Here is a 13246-nt window from a genome sequence, read left to right as displayed (position 1 = left end):
TCTCCAATTGTTAATTTGTTCTGTTCTTTAATTGCAGAACACATTGAGACCTAGATATGCTTAAATTTCAATAAAAACTGGAAAAATGGGGTTATCTAAACCTTTGACTGGTAGTAATGTATAGTGACATATTATTTGTATGTTTCTACTTATACACTTCTACACAGTTGTGCATAGGACATTATGCATATGGAACGATCGAGCATATAACAGTGCAAACAAATGCATTCACATGCCATCACAACATAGGGAGAAATACTTACTGCAGCTCCGTCTAGTTGTACAAAAGCTTTCTCATCCACATAGATAAGTGCTGAAAGCTGGACGGAAGGAGAGTGGCATGGCTCCTTCCAGTACATTTTTTTACAGAAGTAAAATTTCCTTTCTGACTATCTCTTCTTTATTTATTAGTTCTAATTGTTGAAATTACAGCATATCTGGTTTTGTTTTAAATCCTGAGGGCAATAACTGTTGGGTTGGAAAATCTGCTGTTTAGTAAATAAAGTTTCCATCAGTTTTTACTTATGGAATTTGAGGTTTGGTCTGTTCTCTTTGTACGGTGCTTCAGAACCCTTTGTGGCATCTTGTAAATAAAAAATAATAATCTCTATGTTCTAATGTGCTTCTAGGTTTTAGCAGCTGTACAAAAAGCTGGTCAGATTAATTTGAGTTTTATCTTTGTGTAGATGAAAAGCAGTGATAACCGTTTGCCAGGACATAGCACAAGCTCCCAGTACAGGATGCACTCCTACTATCCTTCATACCTGGGACAGAGTGTGGCCGCCTCTGCTTGTGTCCAACCCATCTTCACTTTTGAGGAGAACCCACCTTACCCAGATACCAAGGCCAGTGGTAAGTCCTTGCTTGTTAAGTATAGTTGATCTGTATAAGGATATTACAAGTCACTGAAGAGAAAGGGATGACTGATTATTATCTTCTGGTGCAATGTAACATCATTTTCATGTAATGAATTTCTAACTTATGAGGCAAAATGTAATAGGGTCCGAGTTTTGAATATGTGCGAGTATAGAGCTATACTCGCACAATTTTAGAACTCACCCTATGTAATAGGGTGCACGAATATGCAAACTCACATGTTTCTCACACCCTCGCAACTCGTAGTGGCAAAACACACATTCATATGTTTTGCCATTGTGAGGATACAACTCGGGCAATGTAATAGAGTGCGAGTGTTTAACTCGCACACTATTTACTGTCTGTAAACTCGAAAAAGACCCAGACCTGCTCCAGGCTAGCAAATCAAGCCTGGGCAGGTACGAGTTACACAGAAACATGCACAGATCCGTGAGATCCGTGAATGCTTCTGTGTGCAAAAAAATAGTAATATGTAAAAAAAAAAAAAGATCTGGGATTCCCCCATAAAAGCATAACCAGCCCCAGCCTGTTCTGGTTCTTAAAATACAGGGGGAAAAATGCGTAGGGTTCCCCTGTATTTTGAGAATTAGCACCAGGCTCTGTTGAGCCAGTCCTGGTTGGGAAATACGGGGGAAAAAATGATGTAGGGATCTCTGGCCTGGGCTGACTAGTGGTCAGGTGTCAATGCCAGGGGATCCGGTAATAGGGTATTACACCCCCGCTAGTGTGGGAGGTCCGGGGCCGCGCGCCCCCCCTCCCACGAAGGCGCCGGCAAGGACCGGACCCCGCATTGCCGGACGCGCCCACGTGTTGGGGCGCGTCATCACCCAGCGGCGCGGCGGGCCAATGAGGGCCCGCCGCGTCATCCAGCCCAGGAGCCCGCGCGGCGGGGTATTTAAAATCCCCGCCTGCGGGCAGGAGAAGAAGAGCGGAGGAGTCGTCGGAGCAGGCGGATCGTCGCTGGAGGGAGTCCCGAACGCGAGTTGGCAGTTCAGGTAAGCCCTCAGTGAGGCCCTTGTATCTTGGTATTAGACCACTGTACCCTTGTGTTATTGTGAACCCACTGTGCGGCGCTAGGCCGAGGCCATTGTACCCCTGTGTTAGGTTATTGTGAACCCACTGTACCACCACCGTGCGGCGCTAGGCCGAGACCACTGTCCCACTGTGTTAGGTTATTGTGAACCCACTGTACCACCACCGTGCGGCGCTAGGCCGAGGCCATTGTACCCCTGTGTTAGGTTATTGTGAACCCACTGTACCACCACCGTGCGGCGCTAGGCCAAGACCACTGTCCCACTGTGTTAGGTTATTGTGTACCCACTGTACCACCACCGTGCGGCACTAGGCCGAGGCCATTGTACCCCTGTGTTAGGTTGGTGTGTACCCACTGTACCACCACCATGCGGCGCTAGGCCGAGACCACTGTACCATTGTGTTAGGTTGTTGTGTACCCACTGTACCCCCACCGTGCGGCGCTAGGCCGAGACCACTGTACCATTGTGTTAGGTTGTTGTGTACCCACTGTACCACCACCGTGCGGCGCTAGGCCGAGACGACTGTACCATTGTGTTAGGTTGTTGTGTACCCACTGTACCCCCACCGTGCGGCGCTAGGCCGAGACTACTGTACCATTGTGTTAGGTTGTTGTGTACCCACTGTACCACCACCGTGCGGCGCTAGGACAAGACCACTGTACCATTTGTACCCACTGTACCACCACCATGCGGCGCTAGGCCGAGACCACTGTACCATTGTGTTAGGTTGTTGTGAACCCACTGTACCACCACCGTGCGGCGCTAGGCCGAGACCACTGTACCTGTGCTAGGTTACCGCATATCCACTGCACCATCACCGTGCGGTGTTAGGCTGCAGGTATTGTTCTAGTGCGGCGCCAGGCAGCCGTGCTCTCTTATAGGAGCAGAGACCAGGACTACTCGCCCAGCAAAGAGACAAGGGGCATACCCGGTGAGCGCATTCTGTGTTTGTGTGTCGAATCATTGTTTGTGTGTCGTCCCCTCTTCCCTTTTCCCTTTTCGGGCGTTTCCGTTCGGGTTGCACCCATGTGCCTGGCATGCGGGTGCAAACCAGTCTGAGCCACAAGTGCCAATGATGACCATCCTCTAGTCCCCGCACCCCTGTCCATCAGTCCTTCCTGTGGCACCAAGGTCCGGCCCATAGGTTCAGCGTGTCCGACCTCTCTTACCGGTTAGACCGTCCCCGGCTGTGTCAAACCGGAAAGACCCAGGACCGTCGGTGGGAGAAACCAAGGTGTCCTGAAGGTGAGAGCCACGGGGTGAGGGAGGTAAGTGCCCCGCCACACCTGCACGGCAGCAGGCGCACACAGCAGTCCACCTCTTGCCCCTCTTACATTTGGCGTAGTCGGCAGGACCCCTTGACGCCAGCCAGAGGACCCCCACGAAGATGACGGACCCTACCACCACCTCTACCTCTGCGGGACCACCATCCGAGACGACAGACCCGACTTTTGACCGGCGGGTCACCCCGGCCATCGGAGCCGCTGTACAACTCATCCAGAAGTACGATGGACAGAACATGGAACTGGACGACTGGATTGACCAGGTGGAGTCGGTGATCCGTCTGTATCACCTCCCCGCGCCGGTACAGGTAGACTTGGTGCTGCAGGTCATCCTGGGGGAAGCAAAAAAATCTGTCATCAACCGCCCTCTCGGGCAGAGGAAGGACCTCCAGGGGGTGTTCAAAATCTTGAAGGCCACTTACGGAGACCGGTCCACGCCGACCAACCTCCGGAAACGGCTGTTCGCTCGGATCCAGTGCGAGGCCCTCCCAATTTGCCAACGCCCTCCAAAGTTGCGCAGATCGGATACGGGCTCGGCAGGACGCAGACTGGGTGGCCGGAAACCCAGACTTGGTCTTACGAGACCTATTCGTGGCAGGTCTGAAGAGTAGGCCCCTACGCCACCATTTCCAAGACAAGATCGAAGGGGACCCCCGCCTTCTGTTCCACGAGGTGCTGGAGAAGGCATTGGCCAAGGATCAGGACGAGGAGTTTGGCTCCTGCTCTGTGTCCCTCAAACCGACACACCCAGACTCCCGCACCCCCAACCCACCCCTAAACCCACTGGAGAATTGCGTCAAGGAGTTGACCAATGCGCTCCTGCTGGTCCAGCAGGAAGTATCCCAGCTAAAGCAGCGAGTGGAGCAGGCAGAAGACCGGCGGGCCGGGGCGGAGACCCGTGCAGAAGGAGAGCGGGCCGAGGCCCCACGTCGGAAGCCTCACGAGCAAGACCCGCCCCGGCGCTGGGAGTCAGCAGGAACGCGCCGACGGGACACCAGGGGCCCAGTCTGCTGGGAGTGCGATCGACCTGGCCATTTCGCCCGCGAATGTCCTGAAGTACGACCCAGTCGAGACACCCGCCGTAGACCTTTAAACTAGCGTCCCTTGCGATTGCGGGCCAAACCGCGAGGAGGGGAGACGACCAGGTGGACATTACCCACTCGTCGGATCTCATTGGAGAGTGCCCCACAGTAATAGCCCAGCTGGCGGGAAAGAGCCAGCGCTGTCTTCTGGATACCGGCTCCCAAGTGTCAACCATGTCCCAGCGATGCTTCCAGGAGAACTACGCCCACCTGCAGCGGACCAACGTGGGAGATTGGGTAACCCTCATGGCCGCAAACAACCTGCCAATTCCCATCCTGGGTGTGGTTTGGGTCGAGGTGGAGCTGTACGCCCAGTCCCTGGGGAAGAAAGGCATCATGGTTGTCGCAGGGGAGGACTTGAAGCATGGGCCTGTCATCTTGGGGATGAATATACTCCGCTGCTTGGACCAAGCCCTAGTCCTGGAGAAGGGCCCCCGGTACTGGAGACACCTAGGGGTGCAGAAGCCCGTACAGCAGGCCCTGCAACGGGTGATGCGGCTGTGCGAGGGACCATCTCCAGCCGCTGACACAGGCCCCCTGGGACGGGTCAAGCCAGGCCATAACCAACGGGTGAGGATTCCCGCCAGGCAAGAGGTGGTCGTGGATCTGCCCGTGCGGGCGCAACGGCCCCTGGAGGGTAGGCAAGTCATGATAGAACCCTGCTGGTTTGGCCAAACCGACGCTGGATTGATCGTGGCTCGGGCCTTGGCAGTAGTCAAGCATGGGGTGGTGCCCATCCGGATCTGTAACCTGGGGGACGCCCCAGCCCAGGTTCCCCCCAGGGCCATCTTGGCACAGGTAGAGGCTGTGCCCGAGGGCGGTGTCGAGTCAGGACAAAACGTCCTCCTAGAGCCCGACGTGCGGAAACCATGGACGCTGGCCGTGAGGGTGGAGGAGCGGATAGAGCCCACCGAAGGCTGGAACGGGCGAATAATACTCGAACAGATGGACGTGCTCCTAGATGAACTCGGCCCCGCCGAGGTCAAGAAGCTCGAACGGCTTCTGTGGAGGAGACAACAGGCGTTCTCCCGCAGCGAGGAAGACTTCGGTTACACCCGATAGAACACGAGATCAACACCGGGGACCAGCCCCCCATCCGGGAGCGATACCGACCCATTCCGCCAAAATTGTACCAGGAAGTGAAGGCCATGATCCGCCAGATGCTGGATAACCACGTCATCAAAGTGAGCAAAAGCCCGTGGGCGGCGCCGATTGTCCTAGTTAAGAAGAAAGATGGGGCCCTACGCTTCTGTGTGGACTATCGGAAGCTGAACAACTGTACTGTGCGAGACGCATACCCTCTCCCCCGCATCGAAGAATCTTTGGCAGCCCTGGGGAAGTCACGATTCTTCTCCACCTTGGACCTGGCCAGCGGCTATTGGCAAGTGCCGGTGGCCGAGAGGGACCAAGCCAAGACGGCCTTCATCACCCCCATGGGCCTATTCGATTTCTGCCTGATGCCCTGTGGGCTCTCCAATGCGCCAGCTACCTTCCAACGACTCATGGAACGTTGCCTAGGGGATCTAAACTTCGACTCGATTTTGATCTATCTGGATGACATCATTGTGTTCGCCCCAACGCTGGACGAGCATTTCCGCAGGCTGGATCAAGTACTACAGCGTTTGGAGCAATACGGGCTCAAACTGAAGCCAAGGAAGTGCCACCTCCTCCAACCCAGCCTTGAGTACTTGGGACACGTAGTATCCCAAGACGGGGTGAAACCTACACCCGACAAAATCGCCGCAATTCAGGGATGGAAAACACCCACCACCGTGACGGAGGTACGAGCCTTTCTTGGACTAGTCGGCTATTACCGCCGGTTCATTCGGGGTTTTGCTAAAATAGCCGGACCTCTGCATGAGCTGCTGAGAGGTGTGGCAACGGATGCACGAAAAAGGACTGTGGCGTGGGGCCAAGCCCAAGACGACTCCTTCAACCAGCTGAAAGACGCCCTCACCCAAGCCCCGGTACTCGCCTACGCTGACTTCGACAAGCCCTTCCTGGTCTACACCGACGGCAGTCACAAAGGGCTGGGGGCAGTCCTTTCCCAGATCCAGGGGGGGCAGGAACGGGTGATTGCCTATGGGAGCCGGAGTCTGCGGGACTCTGAGAGGAACCCCGAAAACTACAGCTCCTTCAAACTCGAGCTGTTAGCAATGGTGTGGGCCGTGACGGAGAAGTTTGCCGAGTACTTAACTGCGACGGAGTTCGAGGTCATCACAGACAACAACCCTCTGGCGCACCTGGACACTGCCAAGTTGGGGGCCCTGGAGCAGCGTTGGGTAGCCCGGTTGGCGAAATTTTCCCCCAAGATCAAGTATCGTCCGGGGAAATACAACGCCGACGCCCTGTCCCGTTTTCCCGTGGAGGCACCCAAGGGCCCCTCCGACGAGGACCAGGAAGGCTTAGAAATTCCTGATCTTGCCAAGGGTAGACCACCACCCGGACCCCTGGAAGCCACCAGTTGCGGCCTCCAGCTGCAGAGGACCGCCCTCGAGTGGGCCGTACAGCAGAAACAAGACCCAGACCTGAGGGCCATCCACAGCTGGAAGGAACAGGGACATTGGCCCTCCGCCCGCGAGAGGGGCCGACTCGGCGGGGTGGGCCAGAGGATGCTTCACCAATGGGATCGGCTGACTGTCCACGACGGGGTGTTGTGCCGACGCACCTACCTGGAACAAGAACTCCGCGAAGTCAGGCAGGTCGTGCTCCCGGAAGGCTTGGCCCGAGGCTTGGTAGTGGAGGCCCACGAGGAAGGGGCCCACCTCGGGGTGGCCAAGACGCTCCAGTGGATACGCAGTCAGTACTTCTTTCCAGGACTACAAGAGTTGGTAGAGGCCATGTGTCGGGCCCGCCCGACGTGCGGCGTCACCAAGCCCACCGAACAGAGAGCCCCGGTGCAGACCATCCAGACCAGGCGAGCCTTGGAGCTGTTGATGGTGGACTACGTGCTAATAGGGGAGTCGATGAGCGGGCACCAGTACGCCCTAGTGATGACGGACCACTTCACTAAGTTCACTGCGGTGGCGCCTACCCGTGACCAGACAGCGGAAACAGGCGCCAAGGCCATCGTGGAACACTTCATCCGAAGGTATGGCTGCCCCGAGCGCATCCACTCAGACCAAGGAGCATGTTTCCAGGGCCGCGTGATGGAACGACTTTGTCAGACCTACGGCATGCAAAAATCCCGGACCACGCCCTACCATCCCCAGGGGAATGGGGCCTGCGAACGATTCAATCGGACCCTGTTACAAATGCTGAGAACCTTGGAAGCCGAAAAGAAACGCCGTTGGCCAGCATTCGTCCAAGAACTGGTGTGGGTGTACAACAACCGCGTGCACCGGACCACGGGCTCGTCGCCCTACTTCCTACTGTTCGGTAGAGCAGGGAGGGAACTGCAGGACCTCGACCTCTCTCTACCCCAGGGGGAAGACGAGTGGACCCATGGTGGGTGGGTCGAGGAGCAAAGGCGACGGCTGAGGACTGCAGGGGAGGTGGCGGAGCGCAACATCGGGACCACCAGGCACCCCCAGCCCGGAGGGGCCATGGGGGAGCACATCCCAGTTGGACAAAGAGTATTTGTCCGTGAGAGGCGCCCAAAGAACAAGCTAAGCCCGCGATGGGAGGTGTTGCCCTACATCGTACAGCGACAAGTTTCGCCCAACAACCCAGTATATGAGGTGCGTGCCGAGGACGACAGCGGTCACACTCGCACCCTGCACCGAGACATGTTGCGACCCTGGGAGTCGGGAGACCCGTCGGAGGCACAGGAGCCGTGCTGCAGCATGAAGCCTGGTGGACAGAGCAGAGAGCACCCAAACGCCCTGGCAGGACCGGGGACCCCGGGGTTCACCCCATTCACTTGGTGGGCGCCGCCCTCCCGGGCGCACAGCCCCCTCGTCGTCACCGAGGAGTCGGCTGGGACCGAACTACCCCTACCAGCAACACGGGCGTCAGGAACACCACCGCCCGGACCCCAAGACAGCCCACCACTGGCCGAACCAGCCGCCCTGTCCCTCGAGGCTCCAGTCCGGAGATCCGCGAGGTCGACCTTGGGAGTGCCACCACCACGGTTCCCAGACCCTGACTTTGAGTGGTCGTGCCACCCGGTCTTTGTGGGGACCACAAAAGGAAAAGAAGGGGAGAGTGTGGGAGGTCCGGGGCCGCGCCCCCCCTCCCACGAAGGCGCCGGTAAGGACCGGACCCCGCATTGCCGGACGCGCCCACGTGTTGGGGCGCGTCATAACCCGGCGGCGCGGCGGGCCAATGAGGGCCCGCCGCGTCATCCAGCCCAGGAGCCCGCGCGGCGGGGTATTTAAAATCCCCGCCTGCGGGCAGGAGAAGAAGAGCGGAGGAGTCGTCGGAGCAGGCGGATCGTCGCTGGAGGGAGTCCCGAACGCGAGTTGGCAGTTCAGGTAAGCCCTCAGTGAGGCCCTTGTATCTTGGTATTAGACCACTGTACCCTTGTGTTATTGTGAACCCACTGTACCACCACTGTGCGGCGCTAGGCCGAGGCCATTGTACCCCTGTGTTAGGTTATTGTGAACCCACTGTACCACCACCGTGCGGCGCTAGGCCGAGACCACTGTCCCACTGTGTTAGGTTATTGTGAACCCACTGTACCACCACCGTGCGGCGCTAGGCCGAGGCCATTGTACCCCTGTGTTAGGTTATTGTGAACCCACTGTACCACCACCGTGCGGCGCTAGGCCGAGACCACTGTCCCACTGTGTTAGGTTATTGTGTACCCACTGTACCACCACCGTGCGGCACTAGGCCGAGGCCATTGTACCCCTGTGTTAGGTTGGTGTGTACCCACTGTACCACCACCGTGCGGCGCTAGGCCGAGACCACTGTACCCCTGTGTTAGGTTGGTGTGTACCCACTGTATCACCACCGTGCGGCGCTAGGCCGAGACCACTGTACCATTGTGTTAGGTTGTTGTGTACCCACTGTACCCCCACCGTGCGGCGCTAGGCCGAGACCACTGTACCATTGTGTTAGGTTGTTGTGTACCCACTGTTCCACCACCGTGCGGCGCTAGGCCGAGACCACTGTACCATTGTGTTAGGTTGTTATGTACCCACTGTACCCCCACCGTGCGTCGCTAGGCCGAGACCACTGTACCATTGTGTTAGGTTGTTGTGTACCCACTGTACAACCACCGTGCGGCGCTAGGCCAAGACCACTGTACCATTTGTACCCACTGTACCACCACCATGCGGCGCTAGGCCGAGACCACTGTACCATTGTGTTAGGTTGTTGTGAACCAACTGTACCACCACCGTGCGGCGCTAGGCCGAGACCACTGTACCTGTGCTAGGTTACCGCATATCCACTGCACCATCACCGTGCGGTGTTAGGCTGCAGGTATTGTTCTAGTGCGGCGCCAGGCAGCCGTGCTCTCTTATAGGAGCAGAGACCAGGACTACTCGCCCAGCAAAGAGACAAGGGGCATACCCGGTGAGCGCATTCTGTGTTTGAGTGTCGAATCATTGTTTGTGTGTCGTCCCCTCTTCCCTTTTCCCTTTTCGGGCGTTTCCGTTCGGGTTGCACCCATGTGCCTGGCATGCGGGTGCAAACCAGTCTGAGGCCACAAGTGCCAATGATGACCATCCTCTAGTCCCCGCACCCCTGTCCGTCAGTCCTTCCTGTGGCACCAAGGTCCGGCCGGCCCATAGGTTCAGCGTGTCCGACCTATCTTACAGGTTAGACCGTCCCCGGCTGTGTCAAACCGGAAAGACCCAGGACCGTCGGTGGGAGAAACCAAGGTGTCCTGAAGGTGAGAGCCACGGGGTGAGAGAGGTAAGTGCCCCGCCACACCTGCACAGCAGCAGGCGCACACAGCAGTCCACCCCTTGCCCCTCTTACACTAGAAAGAGTTCGGTGCTGGTTAGGGAAAATACAGGGGACCCCTACTCATTTTGTTCCCTGTATTTCCACAACCAGGACTGGCTCAACAGAGCCTGCTACTGGTTCTTAAAATACATGGGAACCCTATGCATTTTTCCCCTGTATTTTAAGAATCAGTACAGGCTCAACAGAGCTTGTGGCTGGTTATGCTTGTGCAAGGTGGGGGGACGCACATCATTTTATTAAAATTTTTTTTACAGTTTCCTATATTGTTAAACACAGAAGCCTTCATGAATCTCACTGATCTGTGAAGGATTCTGTGTAACTAGGAGCTTGTAATGCAGAATTGCATAATATAATAGCCTCAAACTCACATGTTCGCAGTATTACATTTGGCGAGCTGTGGGACAAAGTTGGACCTTTATATGTGCGAGAAGGTCAGAGTTTGTCTTGCATAGAAACCTCTGACCCTATTACATTTTGCCCATAGTGTCTTTACTGAATAATGATAATTATCAATGTTGTGGATTTACAATGATATAACTCCTGAATGATTTTACATAATAATTTCCCTACTGCAAAGTATAAAGGCATCAAACGCCACAGAGATGTCCATGACCATATAAGGTGCACCATGCACACCAAATATATTTATACAGCATGGTAGGTGTAATTACTTATAACACACACATAATTTTGTATACAAATGATTTATCTAGAATCTATAGTAAATAAGATAAAATAAGATATGTTAATATCGATTTCAAACATCACATTTCTACTTCAGGGTCCATAGGGTATCCACAGGATACCTTGGGGTATAGGTGTGACCTCAGTCGCTGGGCACCATAGAGTTAAGCTTTTCAGCCTCCCAGGATGCACTAGGGTCCCCCTCCTATACCCCGCCCCCGAGCCAAGGCACCCCAGTTTAGTTTGGTGCCCGGCCGGCGTCGGGTGCACCTGTCGGAGTGGGGGCTAGAAGAGCCCCTGAAGCTTTCTTCAGTGCAGCTGTGGCTGCACATCTGGATGTACAGCATGGACAGTCAGTCCTGACGTCCATGCTGTCTTCCCTACACCCCCGCCGGTACCAGAACGCCGGTACCGATCCGGGGATGCTGGTGAGCATCTGGGGTCACAGCTAGCGGTGACCCCAGATGTTCCGGACCATGGCCGGATCCAAGGGGGACAAAGGTAAGCAGCGGGGTCCCGCGGTGGGTCCCCGCTGGTCACATGGTCCTAAGTCCCCAGGCAGGGGGCTCCCTGGGGACTGGCTGCAGCGTGGAGCCAGGCGACCAACCTGCGCTTTCCACTACCCCCTGGGACAGCGGACCGCAGCAGAGCGGTAGCGCTGCGTCGTCCCAGGGGTTAAATGCATGCCAGGGGAGCGCGCCTTCCCTGTCTCACAGCCGGCGCCTCCCCCGCTGCACACAGCCCTCTCTGCATGCTGCCGACTGGTCCTGTGGCAGCGCTCCTCCCCCAGGCCAGCCTCCTCTCTGCTCCTCGGCGGCCATCTTCTCCAGAACGCATGGTGAACGCTGCTGGAAGCGCTGGACGGAAGCATCGTGGTCTGGGTCCCCCCGCATACCTCTCCTCCGCTGTGGCTCAGGTCTGTGTATGCAGCGCTGTGTCCTACCAGGCCCTGTGTCTGTGTAGTTGAGTGATCAGCGCTGTTAGTGCAGGAATTGTTATTTCTCTGCATTGTATGTGACTGTGCTAGCGCTGCCTGTAACTTTTCTTCTCTAAACTGTCAGCTTTATTACTGTCCCTGTTCTTTCTGCTAAAGCCCTTGCGGTGCGGTGCTGCAGGGTGGTCTCTCGCCTATTTAATACTTAATTGGTGAGAGAGGTCACATACGTGGTGCCATCATGTCTGAAAGTGATTTTCCCCTCCGGCTACAGTGTACCACGTGCAAAGTACCGTTAGCGGAGGGGGAGGGTAGCGCGGAGGGCCTTTGCCGGCAGTGTTTGTCCATGGCGCGGCCTATTACGGTTACAGCACCGGTACAGGAGCCGCCCTGGGCTTGTTTCGCTCAGGCGTTAACAGCTTTAGTGGGCCAGTTAGCTCCGCAGCCCGCGTTTACTCCGATGGGTTTGTCCCAGCAGTCTGTGGTGTCGTCACCCATGCAGGGGTTCCCACGACAATTGGTGGTACCCCACAGTCTCCCTATTTCCCCGCTCCCGGGTTCTCAGGAGCCAGCGTGGGTTAACTCCCTGACGAGTTCTGTACAGCACTTGTCGGATGTGTTGCAAGGGGAGTCTGTGATGCGGCCTCATAAAAGGCCGGTGGCGTCTCTGTCCGCTCCTTATGAGGATGACGAAGGGACGTCTGATGATGGGGAGATTCTGGATCCTTACGATCAGGAACCTCTCCATACTAAGGACGCTGATGCTAAGTCCAAAGTATATATTCCTGGACTTATTCGGGCGGTCCGCACAGCCTTGGTGATTGAGGACGAAGTTCCCCCAGCGGCTAAATCTAAGTATGCCTTTTTCAAAGATGTGAAGGGCGATGCCACAGTCTTTCCTCTTTCGGGTCAGTTGGTGGACCATTTAGAGGAGGCGTGGAAACAGCCTGGCAAGCGATACCAGCCGCAGAGACGCCTGGCGGTGGCTTATCCGTTCGCGGATAATTATTTTGCTAAGTGGGAATCCCCTCCACAGGTGGATTCTCACGTGACCCGTCTTGTCCGTAGTGCCACATTGCCGATGCCATCCATGTCCTCCCTTAAGGATGCTACGAACCGCAAGGTAGAAATCTGCCTTAAGTCCGGTTATTCCTTTGCAGGGGGGGCAGCACGGCCGGCTATGGCCATTTGCTGGGTTGCCAGAGCGATAGAGCGCTGGGCGGATTCATTAGAGGCTTCTTTTGAATCCGACTGTCCGGCCGAACAGGCGGAGTTGATTGGCAATCTCCGTGATTCGGCCACCTACATCAACGAGGCGGCTCTAGACATTAGTACTCTGGTGTCTAGAATTTCTTCAGCAGCGGTAGCTGCTCGTCGCACCTTGTGGCTGCGATCCTGGAAGGCGGACGCAGATTCCAAGAAAGGTCTGGAAGCGTTGCCGTTTACCTGAGAAGTTCTCTTCGGTCCGGATCTGGATAAGATTGTGGCCACGCT

At 56.1% G+C, this 13246-nt stretch overlaps 1 protein-coding gene across 1 annotated transcript in view; it reads left to right on the top strand.

The window, feature by feature from the left end:
• The window catches only part of DMRT1 (doublesex and mab-3 related transcription factor 1), a 170507-nt gene that overhangs the window by 86573 nt on the left and 70688 nt on the right, over positions 1 to 13246 (top strand). Inside the window, exon 5 of the mRNA XM_088476640.1 lies at positions 687 to 852. Within this exon, the coding sequence (XP_088332766.1) occupies positions 687 to 852 (166 nt within the window). The remainder of the gene's footprint in view (positions 1 to 686; positions 853 to 13246) is intronic.

The sequence above is a fragment of the Taudactylus pleione genome, unplaced genomic scaffold (assembly GCF_031769625.1).
Source record: "Taudactylus pleione unplaced genomic scaffold, aTauple2 ptg000190l, whole genome shotgun sequence".
Taxonomy (NCBI): Eukaryota; Metazoa; Chordata; class Amphibia; order Anura; family Myobatrachidae; genus Taudactylus; species Taudactylus pleione.
This window is presented reverse-complemented; position numbering and strand designations above follow the sequence as displayed.